The 27,491-nt window shown below is 43.5% G+C and overlaps 1 protein-coding gene across 5 annotated transcripts in view; it reads left to right on the plus strand.

Moving 5' to 3' along the window:
- The window catches only part of LOC110530536 (potassium voltage-gated channel subfamily H member 1-like), a 93,536-nt gene that overhangs the window by 6,223 nt on the left and 59,822 nt on the right, over positions 1 to 27,491 (plus strand). For 3 of the 5 annotated variants that reach the window (XM_036986897.1, XM_036986898.1, XM_036986899.1), the window contains 9 exons: positions 124 to 247; positions 2,686 to 2,792; positions 3,178 to 3,306; positions 8,493 to 8,611; positions 9,045 to 9,212; positions 10,829 to 11,053; positions 22,327 to 22,353; positions 22,552 to 22,709; positions 24,215 to 24,486. In XM_036986897.1, the coding sequence (XP_036842792.1) occupies positions 124 to 247; positions 2,686 to 2,792; positions 3,178 to 3,306; positions 8,493 to 8,611; positions 9,045 to 9,212; positions 10,829 to 11,053; positions 22,327 to 22,353; positions 22,552 to 22,709; positions 24,215 to 24,486 (1,329 nt within the window). The remainder of the gene's footprint in view (positions 1 to 123; positions 248 to 2,685; positions 2,793 to 3,177; positions 3,307 to 8,492; positions 8,612 to 9,044; positions 9,213 to 10,828; positions 11,054 to 22,326; positions 22,354 to 22,551; positions 22,710 to 24,214; positions 24,487 to 27,491) is intronic. The other 2 variants (XM_036986900.1, XM_021613755.2) reach the window with 1 other exon arrangement.

A 27,491-nucleotide genomic window follows, 5' to 3' on the forward strand; every position in this document is an offset into this window, starting at 1 on the left:
GGTCCCAATCCTGCCCGCCTCCACTCTTTTCCCCCCACCCCACGTAATGTGTTGTTGATAACTTTGAGCAATCTCAAACGAGTGAGCCTTACCTTCTACTCTGTTCCCCCTCATCTTTGACAGATACCAATTTTGTTCTTGGGAATGCTCAGATCGTGGACTGGCCCATCGTCTATAGCAACGATGGCTTCTGCAAGCTGTCGGGGTACCACAGGGCGGAAGTCATGCAGAAGAGCAGCACATGCAGGTACAGTACACAGCCTTCCATCTGTTTTGTCGATTTATTTAACAGCAACACTGAACAATAACCGCCTACATCTCAGAAAACACGGTGCAGTAGTGCCAAAGTTAGCTTTCTTGTACTTGTTGTTGGGTTCTTCTTCTTCAGCTCATTTTACTCCATCGTTCCTACATGCAGAATTATTTTCAGAGACTGTATATTCAATTACCAGATTCTTTGCTTCGTTGATAACCTCTTTTACTTCAGCCCAACAGGATTATATCATTTTTTTACATTTACATTGAAAATAAAAATGGAGTAAAACAAGAGAATCACCTTTCCTTGCCAAACTAAAGCCCATACTCTACAGCTAATCCCAGTCAGCAAAAAATAAGAAACAAACCCCTATTCAGACTCTCCGAAGGTGACTTGTTCAATGTCAGCAAGCTCTGCTTGCTCAGCTCCTAACAAAGCCAGATTAGTTGTTATTGTGTGAAAAAGCATGGGTGTTTTTAAAGCTCTTCTTACGCATTTTACAATTGCTGGGATATAGGTATTATATTCCTTATTTAAGGTACTATTTTCTGTTCTTTAAGTTCAAACTAAAGTTGTGAGAACAATGAGCACATCTTCCATATAAAAATAACTGATAACTTGACACCAATACACTTTTCACAGTACTGAGCCGAACTGTACTGGGCAGGCCTGGTGACGCATCACCATAGATTCTCGGACTGTGTTGGGAAGGACAACATGAGAAAACATCTGAGCCAACACATTGTTGTTTGGGTCGACCATATAGTGGGGAATCAACATTTCGGGAACCTTACGGTAACCTTTGTCTGGCAATTCTAGCTGAGAAGAACCTCCGTCTGAAGGGAACGGCACCGATCTTAGCACGTGATGTGTCGAGACATGTTCCTGTCAGAAGTGATGTCAGATGAAGCCGACAGTCTTAGGGAGATGTTGCACCCTAGCAGTTATTGTCCAATAAGAAATGCTTGTCTTAATCTTCTTTTGCAAAACATTTTGCTGCAGTGTACCCTAATGAACACAACCCAGACTGTCGGTGCATGATGTGTCAAGATATGTTCCTGTCAGGAGTAATGTCAGAAGAAGCGACTAGTCTTTGGGAGCCGTTGCGTCTTCACTCCTCTCGAGCAGCCCCCAAAATAGTCTCATTAGAATGACCCTGTCATTCACAATTCAAAGCTAACTGAACTCCAGACTTATTTATAGACACACTGGAACAGACCATACCTCGAGAACTGCAATCAGTGGTGTGAAACCAGAGTGTGTTAAACCAGAGAGAGTTAGAGAGAGAGTGTGTGTGTATATATACACAGTACCAATCAAAAGTTTGGACACATCTACTCGTTCAAGGATTTTTCTTAATTTTGTACTATTTTCTACATTGCAGAATAATAGTGAAGACATCAAAACTATGAAATAACACATATGGAATCATGTAGTAACCAAAAAAATGTTAAACAGAGTTACTTGAACTCTGTGAAGCCTTTATTTGGGCTGCAATTTCTGAGGCCAGTAACTCAAAATAATTTTTTGATATGTATAGTGTAATTGATGTGTAGATATGTGTAGTGTAAATGATGTTTATTGATGTGTTCGTGCAGGGCTCATCTGATAAAGAGACCTTGGTCTCAGCCTGACTCCCTGCTTAAAGGTTAAATAAAGTGTGTGTGTGTGTTGCTACAGAGCTGACAGTTGGCTGGCTGATCTTTCTCATACCTTTCTTGGAAAGAACCTCTAGCCCACTGTGTAGCATCATGATCAGAATGCCACCACTGTGCTGCTGGAGCATTCTAACATTCTATGGCGCAGCACCTCTGGGACCACCAGGCCTTTCACATGATCAATTCCACCTCTAGCACACCTGAGTCTAGCTAATGAACCAACACATTAGTTGTTTAATCATCAAGCCCTTGACTAGTTGAATCAGATGGGCTTGAACAGATCTACTAGGCCGGTGTCTACAAACACTTCCTTAGGTGAGAAACAAGACAATCTGCCTGCCACACCTCTCTGCCCACACGGGTGTAATCTGTGATGGGATCTGGGATTTGACTCGCTGATGATGAGTCACTGTGAGGCCGAGGGACAGAAGTGTGTGTGTGTGTGTGTGTGTCTTGGAAGAGTCCCCTGATGGTGTCATCTCTGTTAGCATCTACAAGCATCAGCCCATTCGGCCCACGGGGACAGGCCTGTAAGGTAGGGAGAACGTTTAGGCAATGAATACTCCCGGGGTGGGTGGCGAGAGAAATAGACAGTTAAGAGTCAGAGCGAGGGAATGAGAGAGAAGTGAAAAGGACAGAGAATTCAGATTATGACATTGTTTGTGCAATCATACGAAAAACTGGTAAGTACACTTAAAACACCCTCTACGTACTTGAGTTTTAATGTTTTTTTTTGTCATAAAAATAAACCCATTGTTTTGTGTTTCCTAGCTTCATGTACGGGGAGCTCACAGACAAAGATACTAGCCAGAAAGTACGGCTAACGTTTGAAAACTACGAGATGAATTCGTTTGAAATACTCATGTATAAAAAGAACAGTAAGTACCAATTGAAGAAGAAAATAAAAAAAGCCTCATAATGCAAATGTATTCAGCCATTTCTTATGAATATGTACAATGATGTCCCAACGCCGCATGGAACAGCACGGACGCTGGCGATCAGGGGCCGCATCCACAAAGCGTCGCAAGAGTAGGAGTGCTGAGTTAGGATCCAATTTGTCTTGTAGATCATAATGAATCAGGGGGGACCTGATCCTAGATCAGCACTCCTACACTGACATGCTTTGTGAATACAGGCCCAATTATAACTCCCCAAATATGTTACTGTTCATGGTTGTGTTCCCCATTTGATCGATTTGTATCAAACAAATACTGCTATAGATGAAGCTGTGTTTATTCATCAGTGTATGTTCTCTCGTCTCAGGAACGCCGGTATGGTTCTTTGTGAAGATAGCCCCTATACGAAACGAACAGGAAAAAGTGGTGCTGTTTCTGTGCACCTTCAGTGACATCACAGCCTTTAAACAGCCAATAGAAGACGAAACCTCGAAAGGTGAGTGACAGTTTGAGTGGCAGCAGAGGATTTGATTTGTGCCTTCCTGGGATAGTCCCCCATAGATTATACAAATCAGTCTTTATTATACAAAGCTTTTTAGGGTAGGTGTGTGTGTGTGTTTTACAATAAAATCTATTATTATAAAAAAATGTTTTAAAAAAGCCTTTATCAGGCTTGGGCCTGGGCGCGAACCCAGGGACTCTGATGGCACAGCTGGCGCTGCAGTACAGCGCCCTTAACCACTGCGCCACCCGGGAGGCCCATGAAAGCTTATTTTAGTAATAATACTTGTTCACGTTACATTTAACAACTTTGTTTTGGTACAGAGCAATGCAGGTAAGATGCTATCGGAAAGTCAGCCACAATCAATGCACCTGCACATAATTGACGTGTTCTCTCTCTCATTCCTCTCGCAAGGCATTCTGGAACTTGCAGTCAAAAAGCGTAATTCAACACAACCCAATACAATTACATATGCAAATAACTGTAAAGAAATATCTTTAGATACAGCTCAATTAATAAACTTAAACATTAACTCTGTAACACATTAAAGTTACAACATCCCCCCCCCCCCCCCCCCGATGAACAATTGTGTTCATCTAGATCTCTAGGCAGTATATCAACTGAATAGGTCTCCTCAACAAAGTTCCTGAAGCAGTACGAACTGAACATGATCTAACTAAGCCATCTCGGTCTGGAAACAGTTCCTCAATCTTTCCTAGTTTCCAGGTTTGTCTGGGTAGGTTATCTTCTCCAATGAGTACACAGCACAGCGGTGTGCTGACTTTAGATCCAGCAAGTAGTCTCTTCGCCAACTGTTCCAGAAACTGGTCACAAGTCTCTGCCTGTACTTCCATCTGCGTGTCATTTCCTCCTTGTTTAATGTTGGGTGCTGAGTGTCACTTGCTCCAGAATGCATCACCTTCTCATGGTGGTACTGTATCAGCATTTCTGAGTATCTGTACTTATTGGGCAGAACCCATGGGTGCTGCTCTCTGAATGTGAAGTTGGACTGTTGCAGTCTTCCTCCTACACTGAGCAGTTCGTGTTCGTCCAGGAACGGTTTCAGTTCTCTGATTTTACAGTCATTGTTTAGGCTTTTTCCTGCCGTCAGTAGTTTGATCTCCTGTCCAAAACTCTGTTGTTGTGTTACCTTAATCCAGTACTTTTCTGCATCGAACAGTTCGTCAGCAGTCAGTTCACCTTGCATCTTTATGGTTGTATGAGCATTGGCTATGAATATCTTTATCCAGGCGGTGACTCTGAACACTCTTTTCAGTTTGCTGTACCTTTCAAGCTCCAACACAGGTTCAGTAATGTCTGTGCTGTTTTCTGTGAGTTGTACAGTAACCTGGCAACTGGACTTGAGTTCTGTATTCACCTCTTCTGCAACCTTGTTATCATCAGTCTCTTCGGACTGATTGGGTGATGTCAGAATTCTGCGTCCATTCCACCATAGCTCGCTCTGTGTCAAGTTTCGAACAGTTTGTCCTCTTGTAGGGAGGTCAGCTGGATTAGTTGTCCCTTCAATATGTGACCATGACTCTGGATTGGTCAAGGACTGGATCTCCGTCACTCTGTTCGCAACAAACTGTTTCCATTTCTGAGCTGAGCTGCAAATCCAATGCAGCACGATCATCGAGTCTGTCCACATTTTGATCTGTTTTTCTTCCATTTTCAGTGTGGTCATCAAGTTGTTTGCTAGTCTCGCTCCAATCACAGCTCCCATGAGCTCCAGGCGTGGTAGCGTCATTTTCTTAATTGGGGCTACCCTGGACTTGGATGCGACTAGACTTGTTGTTTCCCTGTCTTGTGACTCACCTTGCAAGTAAGCTACTGCACTGTAAGCCCTTTCACTTGCATCACAGAACATGTGTAGTTTCAGGGTGTGGTTATTCTGTGGCAGCATGTCTGTTCTGTACCACCTTGGTATGGTGAGCTGGTTAACTGGGGTAGTTCTGAACACCACTGTTGCCATTCTCGTGTCAGATCAGGTGGTAATTATTCGTCCCAGGTGAGTCCCCTCTCCCACATTTCCTGGAACATGCACTTGATCCTGATGGTGAAGGGAGTTAAGAAACCAAGAGGGTCGAAGATACGTGCAGACGACTGCAGAACACTACTCTTTGTGTTTTCCTTTTGCTTTAGAATGCTCAGTAGCGGCCTGAGGTCAAACACAAAGTCATCCGTTTCCGGCCTCCATACTAAACCTAAAACTTTCAGCACTAATCCTTGTGTTTGTAACGTCAACGGGTGGTCAGTTGTCGTACTCTCCTCCCATTTTGTTTTCAATTCAGGAGAATTGGTCATCCATTTGCAGAGGTCCATGCCTGCAATTGACAGCATTCACTTTGCAGTTGTTGTCACAAAGTAAGCCTCTTCAACATTGTGTGAACTTGCAATGAAGTCATCTACGTAGAGTGACTCTCTCAGTATCTCTACAACTTCTGGTTGTTCTGTTTCATATTGTTTCAGGTGCTTCCTGATTGTAGCTGCCAGCAAAAATTGACTTGGGGAAGCTCCAAATACCCGTCTTTTCATCCTCAGCACACGCAGCTCCTCTTCATTTTCTACCCTTGGTGCAGTGAGCCATAGAAATCTCACGGCGTCTCTGTCTCTCTCTGCTAGGGATATCTGCAGGAAAGCTTTCTTGATGTCTGCCATGAATGCGATCTCATGTAGTCTGAACTTTATCAGAACGCTGAGCAGATCCGGATTCAGGTTCGGTCCTGTGAGTAGACAGTCATTGAGGGATGGACAGCCATCTTCATGGGACGAGGCATCAAACACCACTCTCAGTTTTGTTGTCACCTTATCTTTTTGGAGTACTGCATGGTGAGGTAAGTAGTATTTTACGTTGTCTGCACTTGATGCGTTGTCCTTGGGCAGGTCCTCTGCCATCTTGTTGTAAGTAGTCCTCTACTACTTCATTGTATCTGCTGTACAACGTCACATCCTTCTTCAGTCTTTTCTTCAGACCTTCAAACCGTTTCTTGGCGATTCTATAGTTGTCTTGGAGTTCTGGCATTTCTCGTTTCCATGGCAACTCCACATGGTATCGCCCATCTTTGAAGGTGGTTGTTTCCTCAAACCTTTGTAGAGCCTCGGTTTCCTCTGGGTTCTGTGTTTTCTCGCTTAGAATACCCAGAGACTCAAGCTCCCAGAATGCACGCAGTTGCTTGGAGACTAATGTGTCTTCATCAAGTGGGATGAACATGCAGGTTGCATCGGCGACACTTGACATGGACACGGGTCCCTGCACCGACCATCCAAAGGTGCTCTCTAAAGCAATTAGCGTCTCCGTCAGTCGCTCCACTCTGCCTGATACTATCTGCCAGTAGTAGTCTGCTCCTATCAGGACAGAGAGTTCAGGATCATTGTCATCTCCTGGAAAGTCTGCGAGCTGCAGTCCCCTTTTAGTGAGCTCATACTGAATCCATTCACCAGGAACCTTCATCACAGCTGTGCACACACACTTGGGGTTTCATTGCCTCTATCTCTATTCTCTGCTGTTTGTCCCAGACATTCTCCAAGATGACTTTCACTGTGTTGCGTTGGGATGTTGCTGGGGCAGAGGAGCCAAACGTGTGAAGTTTGAGTGCCTCTTGTCTGATTACTGGTAGCTTCAAGCCCTTCACAAGGTTTTCATGTATGAAGCTTCTCTGACTGCCTCCATCTAGTAAGCAATGAGCTATCTTCCTGCCCGATGGGCCTTCTACCCATGCCTTTGCCGTTTGTAGCAACACAGTGTTCTGTCCATCTGGTTTCATCTTCACTGAATGGGGAACAACTGAAGAAACAACAGCATCTACAGAAACAGTAGGGGGTTGCACCTCACTCCTCTTACTCGTACACACAGCAATGTGATGTCTGCTTCCACATGTTGCACATGACACATATTTGACTTTACAGAATTTTGCTGTGTCTCTGTCCTAAACATACAAAGCATCTTCCCATGTTCTTTAGTTTCTCTTTGCGTGTAGCAATATTGTAGTCAGTGCAGTTTTCTGATTTGTGGTCTGCACTGTCACAAAATAGATACATTTGTTGTTCCTTCTGGCTGGCTGTATGCAGTGCTGCAGCAGAGGGCATGTTGGGTCTTTTTGTTTTCATTTCATTGGAGAAGCCTGACCTGTTCCATGGTTTGCTCTCTTTCTGTTGGTTGTATGATCTTGTCATTTGTAGCGCTCTCTCCCTGCTCTGAACCTCTTTCTGTAGGAAACTGATAATCTCAGACACTTTCCATTCATCATCTACTCCCCTCTGACGAATATAGTCAAGAGCTATGTCCTCTGGAATCATCTGTAGTAAGATTGGGAATAGTAGGCTCCCATAGGTTTCTGACACTACACCCAGTGATTCCAAGCTCCTAATCTGAATTTCACATTCATCATATAGCTGCCTCAATGCATTTAGATCAGAGGATTTCTTCACAGGTGTGAGATTCAGCAGCTTTGACATATGAGCACTAATCACAATATCTTTCCTTCCAAATCTGCTCTTGAGTAGAGTGATTGCATTATCATAGTTACTGTCTGTTAACATCAATCCTGCTACTGCTTTTGCAGCTGGTCCAGTGAGATATGTTTTCAGATAGGTAAACTTCTCTTTTTTACACAGTGAATCATTGTTGTGAATAGCAGTCTCATACTGGCTCCAAAACTCCTGCCACATACTGACATCTCCATAGAATTTCTCAATAATCAACTTTGGTAGCCTTACTGATTGTCTCTGTGAGATGTTTGAGTTAACGTCACTCACCCGGGCTGGTAGTGGATTGACGTCCTGTTTCTTCTTTATCACTCTTTGTGCACGACTCCTCAGCATGATAATGCGTTCTTTGTAATCCTCTGTGCATGCAATCTCTGCCTCCAATCCGTCCAATGGCGTTAACTGTTCAATTCCACGATTGAGTTTAAACAAACTGTCCTCCTTAGTTGCACCTGCACATAATTGGCGTGTTCTCTCTCTCATTCCTCTCACAAGGCATTCTGGAACTTGCAGTCAAAAAGCGTAATTCAACACAACCCAATACAATTACATATGCAAATAACTGTAAAGAAATATCTTTAGATACAGCTCAATGAATAAACTTAAACATTAACTCTGTAACACATTAAAGTTACAACACATTATCTTCACACAGACTGCTAACCCCAAAACATGTTTTTTTGTTGCCTCAGGTTGGGGGAAGTTCGCTCGGCTAACTCGTGCTCTGACCAGCAGTAGAGGGGTGTTACAGCAGCTACAGCCTACTGTACACAAGGGAGAGAACGTTCACAAGCACTCCCGCCTAGCTGAGGTACACTCATAGTTCTGTCTGTTGGGAATGTTTATATCTCTACTCTCATAAAGCTAAGGCATGCGTCTGTATTTATGTCTGTTGTGAATGTTTATAACTCTACTCTCATAAAGCTAAGCTGCGTGTGTATGGGGGAAGATGTGTGTGAGCTTGTTGCCATTCCATTTGGCTATGGGTGAGGCATGTGCCCCCGTGCTGTGTATTCATTTGTCTCTGTCCTTTGTGATTACAGAGATGCACTGAAATGACACATGTACACTCATATACACACTCGCGAGCCCACACACACACACACACACACTTTTCTCCCACACACCATATATGGATGTAACAATCTGTAAGCAACCTTTAAGTGAACTGTAACCTCTCTGTTTACCCCAAACCCTTCTTTGATTTTATTCAATCAAACTCATCAAAGATATACAATCTGCAGGTCCTCCAGCTGGGCTCAGACATCCTCCCCCAGTACAAGCAGGAGACTCCCAAGACGCCGCCCCACATCATCCTCCACTACTGCGCCTTCAAGACCACCTGGGATTGGGTCATCCTCATCCTGACTTTCTACACCGCCATCATGGTTCCTTACAACGTCTCCTTCAAGGTCTGAACCTTTGAATTGAATTACATATCATTTATCCCTGACCAAGATGGCTGCCATTATTTACATTTTTGTCATTTAGCAGATGCTCTTATCCAGACCAACTTACAGTTAGTGCATTCATCTTAATTAATATAGCTATGTGAGACAACCACATGTCACAGTCGTAGTAAGTACATTTTTCCTCAATAAAGAAGCTATCAGCAAAGTCAGTGCTTGTTGGAAAAGACCAGTGCAAGAAATATAGTGCATTATCCTATCTAGGGTGCCATTTGGGACTCGACAAACTCAACCATAACAAACAGTATATTATCAACACATTCTAGATCTATGCAGGCTTGTGACATCAACCACTCTATTTTATGTTATAAAGTGTTTCTTCTCTACAAAAATAAAGATCCTGTCCTCAGGGATACAATAAAGATGTAATAGCATTGTAATAATTTATTATAAATGTAATAATCTCGGCTGTATAGTAGATTCTTTCCCCTACTGTAACACATATTCTCTGCTCTACTAAGATTCTCTCTGCTCTACTAAGATTCTCTCCGATACTATACCAAATCTTCTCTTCCCTACTATACCAAAGATTCTCTTCCCTACTATACCAAATATTCTCTCCCCTACTATACCAAAGATTCTCTCCCCTACTATACCAAATCTTCTCTACCATACTATACCGAAGATTCTCTCCGATACTATACCAAAGATTCTCTTCCCTACTATACCAAAGATTCTCTCCCCTACTATACCAAAGATTCTCTTCCCTACTATACCAAAGATTCTCTCCCCTACTATACCAAAGATTCTCTCCCCTACTATACCAAAGATTCTCTTCCCTACTATACCAAAGATTCTCTCCGATACTATACCAAAGATTCTCTTCCCTACTATACCAAAGATTCTCTCCGATACTATACCAAAGATTCTCTTCCCTACTATACCAAAGATTCTCTCCGATACTATACCAAAGATTCTCTTCCCTACTATACCAAAGATTGTCTCCCCTACTATACCAAAGATTCTCTTCCCTACTATACCAAAGATTCTCTTCCCTACTATACCAAAGATTCTCTCCGATACTATACCAAAGATTCTCTTCCCTACTATACCAAAGATTCTCTTCCCTACTATACCAAAGATTCTCTCCCCTACTATACCAAAGATTCTCTCCCCTACTATACCAAAGATTCTCTTCCCTACTATACCAAAGATTATCTCCCCTACTATACCAAAGATTCTCTCCGATACTATACCAAAGATTCTCTTCCCTACTATACCAAAGATTCTCTCCGATACTATACCAAAGATTCTCTTCCCTATTATACCAAAGATTCTCTCCCCTACTATACCAAAGATTCTCTCCGATACTATACCAAAGATTCTCTCCCCTACTATACCAAAGATTCTCTCCCCTACTATACCAAAGATTCTCTCCCCTACTATACCAAAGATTCTCTCCCCTACTATACCAAAGATTCTCTCCCCTACTATACCAAAGATTCTCTTCCCTACTATACCAAAGATTCTCTTCCCTACTATACCAAAGATTCTCTCCCCTACTATACCAAAGATTCTCTCCGATACTATACCAAATATTCTCTCCTCTCCTCTTCCAGACCAAGCAGAACAACGTGACGTGGTTGGTGGTGGACAGCATTGTAGACGTTATCTTCCTGGTGGACATCGTGCTCAACTTCCACACTACCTTTGTGGGCCCGGCCGGAGAGGTCATCTCTGACCCCAAGCTCATCAGGATGAACTACCTGAAGACCTGGTTCGTCATCGACCTGCTCTCCTGCCTGCCTTACGACGTCATCAACGCATTCGAGAATGTGGACGAGGTCAGTAGTGTGTGTGTGTGTGTGTGTGTGTGTGGTGGGTGTTTGTCATCGACCTGCTCTCCTGCCTGCTCTATGAACTCATCAATGTCTTCTAAAATTTGGACGAGGTCAGTCAGGTCTGACATTATATTGGTAATTTAGCTTTTATAGCTTTTATAGTTTAGTAAAATGTTGTTTATGCCATGTAGACATTTGCAGCTAAAAGCTGAATTGCAGTACAGTCTGGGGTTCCGTGTAGTATTTAATGTGCTCTGCCTCTAGAGGATGCTTTACCCCACATCCCTGGTGTTGCCCCTGCTAGCACCATGCTTTACCCCACATCCCTGGTGTTGCCCCTGCTAGCACCATGCTTTACCCCACATCCCTGGTGTTGCCCCTGCTAACACCATGCTTTACCCCACATCCCTGGTGTTGCCCCTGCTAGCACCATGCTTCACCCCACATCCCTGGTGTTGCCCCTGCTAACACCATGATTTACCCCACATCCCTGGTGTTGCCCCTGCTAGCACCATGCTTTACCCCACATCCCTGGTGTTGCCACTGCCAACACCATGCTTTACCCCACATCCCTGGTGTTGCCCCTGCTAGCACCATGCTTTACCCCACATCCCTGGTGTTGCCACTGCCAACACCATGCTTTACCCCACATCCCTGGTGTTGCCCCTGCTAACACCATGCTTTACCCCACATCCCTGGTGTTGCCCCTGCTAGCACCATACTTTACCCCACATCCCTGGTGTTGCCCCTGCTAACACCATGCTTTACCCCACATCCCTGGTGTTGCCCCTGCTAACACCATGCTTTACCCCACATCCCTGGTGTTGCCCCTGCTAACACCATGCTTTACCCCACATCCCTGGTGTTGCCCCTGCCAACACCATGACCTAGTAATCTAAGCCCAGTGAGCCATTTGAACCAGCCATTAAATTATTGAAATGTCAGAGCGTTTCCTTTCCTGTCTGACCATTTAAGTTATGTTTGGCTAATGATGGCACCTACTGTCCTAATCCTGATAATCTGATGTCCTAATCCTTACCCCCCCAGAAACCCAACACCGCCTTTTCTCAGTCTTTTCCTGACTACCCAGCCTGTTATATTGGCTTATTTTACTAGACGTGTGTGTCAAGATATGAGTTCAACCTGTTAACCAGTTTATATTACTGGAAGTCAGGCTCCATTTGAATGACCACAAACCTGCCCGCATTTATTCATCTTATGGCAGCCATATTCAGTTATAAGGGTGGGTTGTTGGTTCTAATTTGTAACTCCGTCTTCTGTGTGTGTGTGTGTGTGTGTGTGTGTGTGTGTGTGTGTGTGTGTGTGTGTGTGTGTGTGTGTGTGTGTGTGTGTGTGCGTCACAGTAAATAAAGACCCCTCTGGTTTTTGCGGTTCTCTGAGTCTCCACCTTTACGACCAGAAGCTGCTCACCAAGAGATAAGAAGGGAATGCAAGGAAAGGGAGGATTCTCTTTGAATAGAAAGAAAATATCCTCCAAAGAGAAGCATATTAGACCCGTCCCTCCTACCCTCCACACACATTATTAAATGATGAAATTAAACCCATTTATCCATGAGTGTTAAATCATTGAGTCACAGGCAAATCCCTTGCAGAAAAACCACATGATTTCACTTGTGGAAAATCACATGACTTGTGTTTTTGGAATACTTTACATATGATCATGTTATCTATCACATGTTGCTTTATATGTTGTCACATGTTATCAAATGAACTTCATATAAGATTATCTGATCACATTAAACGTGTGTTTTTGGAACACTTCACAAATTCATGTTTTTGTGCCTTTGAACTGGGTACGGTAGTAGGTGCCAGGCACACAGATTTCTGTCAATCACTGCCACACTGCTGGGTTTTTCACACTCAACAGTTTCCTGTGTGTGTCAAGAATGGTCCACCACCCAAAGGACATCCAGCCAACTTGACACATCTGTGGGAAGCATTGGAGTCAACATGGGCCAGCATCCCTGTGGAATGGTTTCGACACCTTGTAGCGTCCACGCCCTGACAAATTGAGGCTGTTCTGAGGGCAAAAGGGTCAATATTAGCTCAATATTAGAAAGGTGTTCCTAATGTTTTGTACCCTCAGTGTATTATTGCTGTCATTTTAAATCTATGAAGTGCTATGTAATTTTTGGTTAGTTAGGGTCAGTCTCCTTACCAGATAATTCTGTAGTGTGTCAGTAGTCACACACCCCATGGTGATGATGGTATCGATAGATTTGGAAACACCTGTTTCAGATCTGTAAGTCAAGGTAAACATGTCTGAGGCACAGGGTTGGGTTCCATTTCAATTTAGTCAATTCATGAAGTGAACTGATATTGCTTTTGAATGAGGAAAACGGGAATTGAACTTTTCATTTTTTTTTCTGACTTGAAATAGAATTGACACCAACCTTAGATGAATAATTGGAGATGACGCCGATATATTGTAAGTCCCAGAGTGTCTTGGGTATGAGTAAGAGACATTTAAGAGTTCCTAATCTCGGAAACCCAGAACAAAAACCTTGCGTAATTGCGTCAGATGCTGGATTTAGTTCTGGGAGAAGACGTGTTCTCAAACTTCCTAGAAGGAAGAGTGGAAACAGAGCGGTAGTGCCCTCCTCTCTGGTTGCAAGTTACGGGCAAGTCTATGGGCCAAATGTCTCCCCTCCCATTTCAAAAATGTGAAAGATATGAACACCTGTGAATCGTGATTGGTCCAAATGATTAGTGGCAAAATATCTGCATACCAAAATAGAATTCCTCATTAAGTCGTCACATCCACACAGTCTGACAGACACTACGATACCAGTTATGTATACCCTGTCTGTCACTTTCTTTTCCTTTTGAAATGAGCTGGCTGACATACATTTTTCTCTTCAGGGGAAGGGTTGGGAAACAGATCGAGGTCACTGTGAGGGTAATTAGTCATATTGTCCCCTCCATTATTACCTTGTGAACAGGGTGGGTAGGTTACTTTTTTATTGTAATCTGTCAAAATTGTAAGCAGTAATGTCACTTTTGGATTACCCAAACTCAGTAACGTAATCTGATTACATTCAATTACTTTTAGATTACTTTCCCCTTAAGAGATATTTGAAGAAGACAATGTATGTTACCAATTGAACGACATCTATTGCAGGATAACTCAATGTTAAAGTTTATATAGCTGGCCATACATGAATGTTACATTTTACTTTGTGGGTTGGTTATGTAGGCTTCTTCTAACCCATCGCTTTCTACTACATATAATAATAATACCATTAAATTATATCTTTATTATATAATTTATAAATCCAGAAATGGATGTAGGAACTACAGATAGACTTAAAAAGGGGCAATCAAAAGTGTGTTTGAGCATTAGGTCTATGGATGTATCTTTTTTTATCAGCATGAATTAGATTGAGTAATAAAAGCCCTACTTTTATTCTATAGGCTGGGATACACACTATGCAGCTGTTGCAATAGGCATTTTTTTCTGGCTGTCCACTGGTTTCAAAAACAATGATTGATAGGCAGCTTAAACTTCTTGAATTTAACCATTATTGGGTTGAAATATACATTTCGATTTGTGAACAAGCCATCCACAACAACCACAATCCGTCAGGCGCAAATAGCTAAATGTGAGGGCAGCAGTGTGATTCACATCAATGTGCTTTGTAGATATCAATAATAAATGATATCCATATCGCTGTAGACTACACCACTACTGTCATCCTTACCGCCAAGCGTTTATTCAAGTTGGATGATCTTTGGATGCCGACAGCAGTCGCACCATTGGAAGACATAGCTTGGACTGTAGCCTACAAAAGCCTGTTCCTATGATCCATCAAACCCATTTGGTGTATCGTCATAGTGGTCTCTGACTTGTGGTCATCATTTGGTGTGTCGTCATAGTGGTCTCTGACTTGTGGTCAGATGGAACAAACTTTTTTCAATTCTGATTTGAATGTCATTGAGAAAACAGAGAAGTGTCAAATATTTTTTTTTTAAAACATCCTTTCTGAATTTAAAAGTAATCCTCAAAGTAATCATCTAGTTTTCAAGTGTCTGTAATCTGATTTACAAATGTTTTGCTGGTAAAGGATTACAGTTGCCGTTTTTTTGTAATCTCTTACATGTAACGAATTAAATGTAATATGTTGCTCCCTAACCCTGCTTGTGAAGAAGATCTCATAAAATGGAGCTGGGAGAAGAGTCTGCTAGCCTAATTCTTTGTGTTTTACATGTGAATTCTACCCCTAGCCATCAGTACAGCATTTGGTTTGGAGACTGACGTCTCACTGAAATGCAGTGAAATGCATTGTTAGTTTCTCAACGTGCAAGGAGAGAGATGCAAAGAGACAAAACAAAAAAATTATCTTTGTCTTTTCTCTCTCTATCTCCCCTTTTCTATAGATTTTCTTTCTTCTAAAAATAACTTGTCCGCCTGGTTTGACGTCTGCTTTAATTATGTGTCAAGGGATTCGGGATTTCTCCTGTCGTCATGTAAATGAGATCTCTGGTGGAGGGGATAGCTGCTGTACTATAGCGTTAGCACAGCTAGCCAGCCGCACAGCTACAGCCATAGAACTAGAATTAGCGTAGCCTTCAAAGTGTAGCCGTAGTGTTAGCAGCGCCGCTAGCCCGACGTGCAGCTGCAGGACTGGATCTATGTATGTATGAACATTTACCAACCAATGTGTGATTGGCTATGCAGAGGAATCTGTACAGAGGTCTAACATTAATAGTAATTGGTCAAATGGAGCTCTGACCAAACAGGAAGCTGAACCATAACCCGGAGTCATTTAAGATGCAATAAATCCCTCTACAATCAATACACTCCATTTCCCTTCCCCCAATTTAAGCCAAATCAGCACCTCTAAAGTTTCTCACAATCAATCCCACAGCCAATTATTGTTAAAAACAGTGCCAAGTCTATCTAATGGATAGTAATGTTGAATAAAACATGATATTGGTGTTTCTTTGAAGTCTTTAAATATTGTTCAGGTCCATTCTGATCTCAAGCTATTTCTCGTGACAGATCTGAGTCCGTATTCAGAGTCTCAGAGTAGGAGTGCTGGTACAGTTAAATGAAGGTTAAATTAAAAAAAATCTATAAATATAGGAACAGTTTTGCCTTTTAGATCAGAATGAATGAATGATTATATGGACAGGTGGAACTATATCCTTGATAGATTTACATTCCTATTCTGACACGCTTAGTAAATACAGCCCTGGAGGTATTCACTGCTTATAGAGCAGGCCATCCATTGTCATTTTAGAGGTCCGATTTTCTCCATGCAAGCCTTTTATTATAACGTTTATTAATAACGTTCACTCCCTTAGTGAATATGGCCCCTGACGCTACTGGATATGTGAAAGCACAGGGTGTAATAGAGGGTCAATGCACGTAAACGCCATTTAAGCACCTTTTTAGTTTGAATTATAACGTTTAATGCATCTCTGGCTCATTGTACCATGCAGGGTTTCGGTGTCAACAGATTTACAGATGGATAATGATACACTACCAGGCCTATTGATTACTCAGGTCACCTTCATTATTAGCATGCACTGCACAATGTGCACACTGTTCTCTCTCGCACACACACACACACACACGCACACTGTTGCCCCTATAGGCCCAGGACAGGGGTGTCAAACTCATTCTCCAGAGGGCCGATTGTCTGCAGGTTTTTGGTTTTTCCTTTTAATTAAGACGTAGACAACCAGGTGAGGGTAGTTCCTTACTAATTAGTGACCTTCATGCATCAATCAAGTACAAGGGAGGAGCGAAAAACTCCAGACACTCAGCCCTCGTGGAATGTGTTTACATGTGGCCTAGGGCTACAAACGGTTGTTACCTTCAGTTGTCATTTAGACAAACCAAACTAGACTCAATTTAGGAGCCAGTACTGTGTGTGTGCATGCCTCCGTTTGTGCCTACATCTGTGGTAGCGTCCTGATGTGTCCCTTTGTGAGTTGTTGGTGGATGAAGGACTTGGCTGTGTCGGTGGTATAAAGTGCTGCAGTGGTGCTTAACAGGCTGATGCTAACAGGACTGTGAGAGGCACCAAGTCTATTGTATATGCAGGTACAGCACTTTGTCGGCCTCTAGTCTTTCAGCTTCTCAACTCGCGCCGCGGTTAATGCTGACAGACACCAGGACATTCACTGTCAGCCTGACGAGGCTCTGTCCAGCTAGCTGCTATGGACAGGGAAAACCAGGCTCTGTCTAGCCAGCTGCTATGGACAGGGAAAACCAGACTCTGTCCAGCCAGCTGCTATGGACAGGGAAAACCAGACTCTGTCCAGACAGCTGCTATGGACAGGGAAAACCAGACTCTGTCCAGCCAGCTGCTATGGACAGGGAAAACCAGACTCTGTCCAGCCAGCTGCTATGGACAGGGAAAACCAGACTCTGTCCAGCCAGCTGCTATGGACATGGGAAAACCAGACTCTGTCCAGCCAGCTGCTATGGACAGGGAAAACCAGACTCTGTCTAGCCAGCTGCTATGGACAGGGAAAACCAGACTCTGTCCAGCCAGCTGCTATGGACAGGGAAAACCAGACTCTGTCCAGCCAGCTGCTATGGACAGGGAAAACCAGACTCTGTTCAGCCAGCTGCTATGGACAGGGAAAACCAGACTCTGTCTAGCCAGCTGCTATGGACAGGGAAAACCAGACTCTGTCCAGCCAGCTGCTATGGACAGGGAAAACCAGACTCTGTCCAGCCAGCTGCTATGGACAGGGAAAACCAGACTCTGTCCAGCCAGCTGCTATGGACAAGGAAAACAACATATACATGTCTGTATGACTGGGGATTCATGTGGCCTAATGTCATTAAAGGGCTTGATCATCAAGTAATTTTAGTACTTTTGGTTGTACATTTGCTCACGTGAATCATCTAAACTCAGCAAAACAATAAACTTCCCTTTTTCAGGACCCTGTCTTTCAAAGAAAACCTGTAAAAATCCAAATAACTTCACAGATCTTCATTGTAAAGGGTTTAAACACTGTTTTCCATGCTTGTTCAATGAACCATAAACAATTAATGAACATGCACCTGTGGAACGGTCGTTAAGACACTAACAGCTTACAGACGGTAGGCAATTAAGGTCAGTTAAGAAAACTTAGGACACTAAAGAGGCCTTTGTACCGACTCTGAAAAACACCAAGAAAGATGCCCAGGGTCCCTGCTCATCTGTGTGAATGTGCCTTAGGCATGTTGCAAGGAGGCATGAGAACTGCAGATGTGTAACAACAGCTGTGCAGGATCGGTACATCCGAACATCACACCTGCGGGACAGGTACAGGATGGCAACAACAATTGCCTGAGTTACACCAGGAACGCACAATCCCTCCATCAGTGCTCAGACTGTCCACAATAGGCTGAGAGAGGCTGGACTGAGGGCTTGTAGGCCTGTTGTAAGGCAGGTCCTCACCAGACATCACTGGCAACAACGCCGCCTATGGGCACAAACCCACCGTCGCTGGACCAGACAGGACTGGCAAAAAGTGCTCTTCACTGACGAGTCACGGTTTTGTCTCACCAGGGGTGATGGTCAGATTCATGTTTATCGTCAAAGGAATGAGCGTTACACTGAGGCCTGTACTCTGAAGCGGGATTGATTTGGAGGTGGAGGGTCCGTCATGGTCTGTGGTGGTGTGTCACAGCATCATTGGACTGAGCTTGTTGTCATTGCAGGAAATCCCAACACTGCGTGAGAGGGAACACATCGTCCTCCCTCATGTGGTACCCTTCCTGCAGGCTCATCCTGACATGACCCTCAAGCATGACAATGCCACCAGCCATACTGCTCGTTCTGTGTGTTATTTCCTGCAAGACAGGAATGTCAGTGTTCTGCCATGGCTAGCGAAGAGCTCGGATCTCAATCCCATTGAGCACGTCTGGGACCTGTTGGATCGGAGGGTGAGGGCTAGGGCCATTCCTCCCAGAAATGTTCGGGAACTTGCAGGTACCTTGGTGGAAGAGTGGGGTAACATCTCACAGCAAGAACTGGCAAATCTGGTGCAATCCATGAGGATGAGATGCACTGCAGTACTTAATGCAGCTGGTGGCCACACCAGATACTGACTTTTACTTTTGACACCCCCTTTGTTCAGGGACACATTATTCCATTTATGTTAGTCACATGTCTGTGGAACTTGTTCAGTTTATGTCTGTTGTTGAATCTTGTTAATTTGCTGAAAAAAACAGTTGACAGTGAGAAGACGTTTCTTTTTTTGCTGAGTTTAAATCTGCTTGATAAAGGATTTGTGAAGCATCTACATACAGTAGGCTTGATAAAGGATTTGTGAGGCTTATTTTAGGCATTAAAGTTATAACATTATAAAGGCCTCAACATGCTTTATACCTACAAGGGATAAGTACAGCAAAGTACAACCAAACCAAAATAGAGACATAAAAAGGATCTCTAAGGGCGTGACAGCAGTCTATGGCGAACGTGTCTGTTTCGAGTCTAAACTGCCACTACAAATAATCAAGTGGAAATGTTGACTTTCTATTACATGTACTAGGAATAGCAACGTTTTTTCAGTTTGCAGCTAAAAAGCCACAGTAATCTGGGGACGGAGTAGAGTTGAGAACGTATAGGGTGGAGCCTAATCAATCAAAGGAGTTATTGAGAACGGAGGACAACTCCAATCAGATGCTTACATATTACATATCTTTGCTTGCAATCATATCATGAGTGACCAGCATAATTTCACACATATAGCTTAAAATGGTCTCTCCATCGTTCTCTGTGCCCCAGATCACACAGTAGAGGCCTCAACTCGTGACAATCCGACCTTGAACTGGCTCAAGCTGTACCCATAGTAGCAGATGTTTCTCTGCTCTCATTGTTCAACTGAAAGTTGTATCAGTTTCATTTCAGCCAACGTCTGCAATGATGCATGTAAACGGAAATCAGGATGACTACATAATCTTGAGACAGAAGAATAATTGTCTCACTGCCTTTGAGCTGTTTGTCTTTTAACCCCCAAGGTTATTATACCATTCCACTCTGATCACCAAACTGTAGGCGGAATTGCCATGCAATTCATTATGTACTATACCCTTGCGTCTAAGATGTATCTTGCGCTCACATCTTGCATATTGAATGTAAATGCATGTATCCAGAAGAATTCGGAATTCAATTTGTGACTTCGACCACCTCCATGGCCTCGCATCTCCTCTCTCTCCAGCCATGTCATCTTATCAGAAATTACAGGTCTACAGATCCTTACAAAAATGATCTAAACTCAGCAAAAAAAATAAACGTCCTCTCACTGTCAACTGCATTTATTTTCAACAAATGTAACATGTGTAAATATTTGGATGAACATAACAAGATTCAACAACTGAGACATAAACTGAACAAGTTCCACAGACATGTGACTAACAGAAATTGAATAATGTGTCCCTGAACAAAGGGGGGGTTAAAATCAAAAGTAACAGTCAGTATCTGGTGTGGCCACCAGCTGCATTAAGTACTGCAGTGCATCTCCTCCTCATGGATTGCACCAGATTTGCCAGTTCTGAGAGATGTTACCCCACTCTTCCACTAAGGCACCCGCAAGTTCCCAGACATTTCTTTGGGGAATGGCCCTAGCCCTCACCCTCCGATCCAACAGGTCCCAGACGTGCTCAATAGGATTGAGATTCGGGCTGTTCGCTGGCCATGGCAGAACACTGACATTCCTGTCTTGCAGGAAATCATGCACAGAACGAGCAGTATTGCTGGTGGCATTGTCATGCTGGAGGGTCATGTCAGGATGAGCCTGCAGGAAGGGTACCACATGAGGGAGGAGGATGTGCTGTGACACAACGCCCCAGACCATGACGGACCCTCCACCTCCAAATCGATCCTGCTCCAGAGTACAGGCCTCGGTGTAACGCTCCAGAGTACAGGCCTCGGTGTAACGCTCCAGAGTACAGGCCTCGGTGTAACGCTCCAGAGTACAGGCCTCGGTGTAACGCTCCAGAGTACAGGCCTCGGTGTAACGCTCCAGAGTACAGGCCTCGGTGTAACGCTCCAGAGTACATGCCTCGGTGTAACGCTCCAGAGTACAGGCCTCGGTGTAACGCTCCAGAGTACAGGCCTCGGTGTAACGCTCCAGAGTACAGGCCTCGGTGTAACGCTCCAGAGTACAGGCCTCGGTGTAACGCTCCAGAGTACATGCCTCGGTGTAACGCTCCAGAGTACAGGCCTCGGTAACGCTCATTCCTTTAACGATAATTGCGAATCCGACCATCACCCCTGGTGAGACAAAACCACGACTCGTCAGTGAAGAGCACTTTTTGCCAGTCCTGTCTGGTCCAGCGACGGTGGGTTTGGGCCCATAGGCGACATTGTTGCCGGTAATGTCTGGTGAGGATTGTGCGCTCCTGGTGTAACTCTGGCAGTTGTTGTTGCCAACTTGTACCTTTCCCACAGGTGTGATGTTCGGATGTAACGATCCTGTGCAGGTGTTGTTTCTCGTGGTCTGCCACTGCGAGGACGATCACCCGTCCGCCCTGTCTCCCTGTAGTGCTCTATTAGGCGTCTCACAGGACAGACATTGCAATTTATTTTAGGGACCCTGGGCCACATCTGCAGTCCTCATGCCTCCTTGCAGCATGCCTAAGGCACGTTCATGGAGATGAGCAGGGACCCTGGACATCTTTCTTTTGGTGTTTTTCAGAGTCAGTACAAAGGCCTCTTTGGTGTCCTAAGTTTTCAGAACTGTGACCTTAATTGCCTACCGTCTGTAAGCTGTTAGTGTCTTAACGACCGTTCCGCAGGTGCATGTTCATTAATTGTTCATGGTTCATTGAACAAGCATGGAAAACAGTGTTTAAACCCTTTACAAAGAAGATCTGTGAAGTTATTTGGATTTTTACGAATGTTCTTTGAAAGACAGGGTCCTGAAAAAGGGACGTTTCTTTTTTTGATGAGTTTATTTGCAGCTTCACTGCAATATTTTGGGATGTGCATTGAAATTGGTCAACTGAAATTGTTACTAGGTAACATGTTCGTCGCATTCCACCATGCTCAATAAACCACATTAGTAATACAAATAAAATCTAACAGAGACTAGGTTTAGTGTCGCAACTTGTTGTATTTTTTTATCACATTATCCTTTTTACATTAATGTGATTTACCTAATAATTTGTATATGTTTAGTTTTTTTAATTTGATCTTCTTTTCGGTTTTGATCATGCTCACTACTTTCTTTCTTTTCTTCTTCATCCCCCTGTTTCATTCTGTTTGCATGGTCCCTCTACCTGTGTTTATTTGTGGAACGTGAAGAACTGGAACCATCGAGCTGTCACTCAAGTAGGCCTTTCATTATCAAACTCACTGAGTTGGTTTGGGTAAAAATATGATGCAGTTGTGTTAATCCTGGTATTTGTTTGCACCTGAAGTAATGGCTCTTAAAATACAGGACAACCCTACTGTTTCCATAGAACTGAGACATTATGTAAATCTCTCTCTTTCTCTCTTTCTCTCTCTCTCTTTCTCTCTCTCTCTCAGGGGATCAGCAGTCTGTTCAGTTCTCTGAAGGTGGTCCGGCTGCTGCGTTTGGGCAGGGTAGCTCGTAAACTGGACCACTACATTGAGTATGGAGCCGCCGTCCTCGTCCTGTTGGTGTGTGTCTTTGGCCTGGCTGCCCACTGGCTGGCCTGCATCTGGTACTGTTCTGACTGATTTACTGTATATTAAAAGTAGATTTCAGTGAAATGATGTTGTCACGAGCAGCATTGCAATAGCGACATGCAAGACTTTGCTCTCACACTGTCACACAAAGTATCTGAGCATGTGCACAAGTTCACTTCACGCTGTTACAACATGGTAGGTACGGGACAAAAGAGAGGAGAAGTTTAAGCTCCTGCTTCAACGGTCTTATTTGCGGAAATTGTCCCACTATGCTGTTCACATTGTGCATCTATGTCATATCGCTGAGTCTGCCTTTAATGTGTTATGACAGTACTTTCCAACCCTCTCATCCAGGACCACCAGATGTTGCAGATATTTGCGGTAGCCCTAAACTGGCACACCTGATTTTAACTAGTCAAACCTTGACGATTAGACAACAAAGATGTAAACCGTCTGGTGGTCCCCAAGGAGAGGGTTGGCAAAACCTGTTATAGGAGTTATTCATGTGATAGGAAGCCATTATGTTGGTACCCTTCAAAATAAACTTTGATCATATTTTGATATATGATCACAGTAGTCAAAACAATCTGACGACTGTATTTGTTAATTGCATATTTCTTCAGTGTTTCCTAATACATCCCCCTCTGATCCCCAGCTGTGGCATGCTTTTGTTCTACCACACCTAATTTAATTCATCTAGAAGATTGGTTGTGGATTAGTGTTCAAGTTGAATCAGATGTCCTAGCGGTGGATTAGAACAAAAATACAAAACAAAACAACTTGGGAGTCAATGAGTAACAGGGTTGAGAAACAGCGCCTTTAAAAACCGCCATGCTCTGTAGTGTTGACAATGTCATGTGGGAGAAGTGCGTTTCTGTTTCTCACCAGCATTGACATGCATTATTTTCTTAATCCCCTAAGCAAAGTGAACCAACCTCTGACCTGTGTTGTAGAGGTACCCTTAACCCTAACACTAACACTAAACCTAACCCCTACCCCTACCCTTAAACATAAACCTATCCCTTCCCGTAACCCTAACTCCTACCCCTAAACCTAACCCCTAAACATAAACCTATCCCTTCCCTTACCCCTTAACCCTAGCCCCTAAACATAAAGCCTACCCCTAAACAGAAACCTATCCCTTCCCATCCCCCTTAAACCTAACCCCTACCCCTAAACATAAACCTATCCCTTCCCTTAACCCTAACTCCTACCCCTAAACCTAACCCTATCCCTTCCCTTACCCCTTAACCCTAGCCCCTAAACATAAAGCCTACCCCTAAACAGAAACCTATCCCTTCCCATCCCCCTTAAACCTAACCCCTACCCCTAAACATAAACCTAGCCCCTACCCCTTAACCATAACCCCTAAACCTAACTCCTACCCCTAACATGGTTCTTTCTCTTCTCAACCTAACCGGTATCACCTGGTTGGTTGTCTAACTAGGCTTTAACAATAAAGGATACATTTTTTAAAGCAAACTTCCATTGTTCTACCAAGAGTGGCTCAATATCTTTTCATCTTGACTGACTATAACAGGTACAGTATTGGTGACTATGAGGTGATAGACGAGGAAACGGGCATCCTGCGGACAGACAGCTGGCTGTACATGCTGGGGGAGACGGTGGGCTCTCCATACCGCTTCAACGCCAGCGGCACAGGGAAGTGGGAGGGCGGCCCCAACAAAGACTCGGTCTACATCACATCTCTATACTTCACCATGACCTCTCTGACCAGTATAGGGTTTGGAAACATCGCCCCTACCACCGATGGAGAGAAGATCTTCGCTGTCGCCATGATGATGATCGGATGTGAGTACATGGGACTCCATGTTTTTTTGTCATGATCTAAGGCAATATTTCCCAATCCTCTCCTGGAGTACCCCCATCCAGTCCACATATGATGTATTCCAGAATTATCGCCGCTGATTTAACAGATGGGCTTGATGGTTAGGTGACCATTTGAATCAGCTTTGGATTCTGGAATACATTCTGGACTGGCTGGGGGAACTCTGAGAGGTTTGGGAAACAGATCTAAGGGTTAAGGGTTCCTTTATGTTTGCTTTTCCCCCTTGTGGTAGCATTCTGAATGAATAAATGATGCTCTCAAGTCTCATGATGATGTTGTTAGAATTGAATTCATTGATTCTATATAAACAGAACACTGGAGCAGCCCGATCTGGTAATATTGTCATGTTCACCCCATCATACATTTGGGATCCACTGACCCTAAAAGGCCAAGGCAGTCAAAATTCAGTTTTACCTCTGTTTTGTATCATATTGTACCACAGCTGATGAAACTAACACTGTAAAAGTCAAATTTGATCGTTGTTATTTCCTGATAGTTGCTTGGTGAAAATGAAATCTACATAGGAACTTCTAATTAGCAGGTTTTTCATCGGTGGAGTTTTGGCTTGCCTGGTGACGTCACCAGGCGGTATAAATTTAATAGACCAATAACAAAGAGCATTCCAAACCTCTCTGTCAATGTCAGCTGGTTTTCACATTTACATCACATTAGGCTCCTCCATCACTTTAGCGCTATTCCCTTCCCCACTCAGACCACTCCCAGTGAGTCCTAGCAAAATTATTGCTTGAGAAATATATATATATATATATTTTTAAAAAAATGTATGGAAAACTATTGCAGTAAGATACTTCTTTGTTACCCAGAAATTATTTGATATTGAGCTAAAAATGGCTGTATTGGGCCTTTTAAGGTCTCTATTTTGAATTGATTTGACCAACCCATTATCTCATGTCCCCTTAAACTGTCTGAATTGATGGCCCCGCACTCCATCCGGCCAGGAAACAGCAAGCACAGCAAACACTCTACTGTCCCCAAAACCATTTTCTGACACTATTTCGCATCATTATATTTGCATCACAACAGCATGAGCATTTGTATGCAAATAACAAGTGTTTGCCACTCCTGGGCTCTTTGAAATGTTCATTCAGCGGGGATGAATCATCTCACCTGGTGAGATTCATATCATATCTGTCAGTGGTTATGGCAAAATGTAGGGAATGATCATCACCTAGCCATCCTTTTTATTCCATCCATCCATTTCGCAAGGCTACGTCTAAAGACAGCCAGAGACTGACACACGCATGCCATATAGGGCACAGACCGTAGACCAGTTATATGGCTGGCTGGCACTCAGTTGTCTAGGAGTAGCTGCAGCAGGAGAACCAGGAGAAATATACTAGGCAGGATCAATTGAGCCGAGCAATCCCCCTGCAATCACTCACTACCTCCAGCACCATCTGCCTCAGCTGCTCTCACACCCTGGGTGCGTCCCAAATGGCACCCTATTCCTTACCAAGTGCATTACTTTTGACCAGAGCCCTATGGACCCTGGTCAAAAGTAGTACACTACATAGGGAACAGGGTGCTGTTTGGGACGTAGACCCTGTTTCACTCACTACTTTACAGCACCCACTGAACAACAGGTTCAGATGCACTCCCTGCACCTCAGCCTCCGTTTCCATGGTGAGAGACAAAGAGGGAGACGGTGAGAGGTACAGCGGTTGTACAGGTGCATTTCAATACTGAATTGGTTTCTCTCCTTGTTTCCATTTCATAACCTGCAGAGCTCCAAGGTTGTTTTGTGCACCATTGTGGCATAAATTAAGTCCTAGTAGGGATTCTATACACTTTAACGATGGAGACACAATCCAAGAGTTGGGGTTTGTGTATTGTGAAGGTCATGCTGTAGGTTTTGTTCTGAATAGAAAGAAGCTTGGAAAGGCATCAGAACATTCAAGTGGAAAGACTACTGTATGATTCTATTCAGTTTAAACCCTGACAGACTATTTCATTATTTGCTATAAAAAATGTCAGACTCGGCACGATTCTATTTTTACCAACTGCTGTGATTTGTTATTGGCAGCAGCCGAAGATCACATCATTGACAGGGGAATTATACAGCTGTCTTGTCACTATAGCAACGGTTGGCCCTGAGCATTATAGGGTTTTTGACAACTGTCTGTAAATTGTCTTCAAAGAAAGACAGCTGTTGGCTGATTCCATTTAAAGCAGAATCACTGACAGAGCAGTGGTGTTATAACAAGTCCTGATGGAGAGATTCAGGTGAAACAGGGACAAAGGTATTAACACACATAATGTACTTAAAAAGATTAGGACCTTCGGATGCCTAGGATTGGTGACTCTTTACTGTAGGTGTCCTGTCTTTATGTGTTATGTAGCTGTTATAAAGTATTATGAATGCATTCATAAGGCCCCCTACAGTAAAGTGCTACCAATCTTAGGAATCCGAAAGTCCTAATATTTTGAAGAACATTATGTGTGTTAATACCTTTGTCCCTGTTTCACCTGAATCTCTCCATCAGGACTTGTTATAACACCACTGCTCTGTCAGTGATTCTGCTTTAAATGGAATCAGCCAACAGCTGTCTTTCTTTATTCAGATACCCATTAGCTTTTGCCAAAGCAGCAGCCATTCTTCCCGGGGATGCATGTTTAATGTATAGTACAGGTACGGTATATTTTGTAGACTGTGTAATCACTTTTTGTGGCTAGTTGCAGTTTCTGAATATGAACATTAGCATATTATTGTCACATCATACGGAATATTGATTTGCTGATGCATTCATATACCCAGAGGGACCCAATGACGTGGCTGTTGCATTGATGACACACACACACACACTGTCGCAGAAGTACTTATTAGGTTCTCACTGCCAAGAGAATGGTACAGTAACACACACAAAGAGCAGAGCAGGTCTCTTTCCACTGCCTTTGATCCCATGCCATACCGAGCTCCAGGTGTTACCTTCCATCCTGTCCAAGCACC

This window comes from Oncorhynchus mykiss, chromosome 1 (assembly GCF_013265735.2).
Source record: "Oncorhynchus mykiss isolate Arlee chromosome 1, USDA_OmykA_1.1, whole genome shotgun sequence".
NCBI classification, from domain to species: Eukaryota; Metazoa; Chordata; class Actinopteri; order Salmoniformes; family Salmonidae; genus Oncorhynchus; species Oncorhynchus mykiss.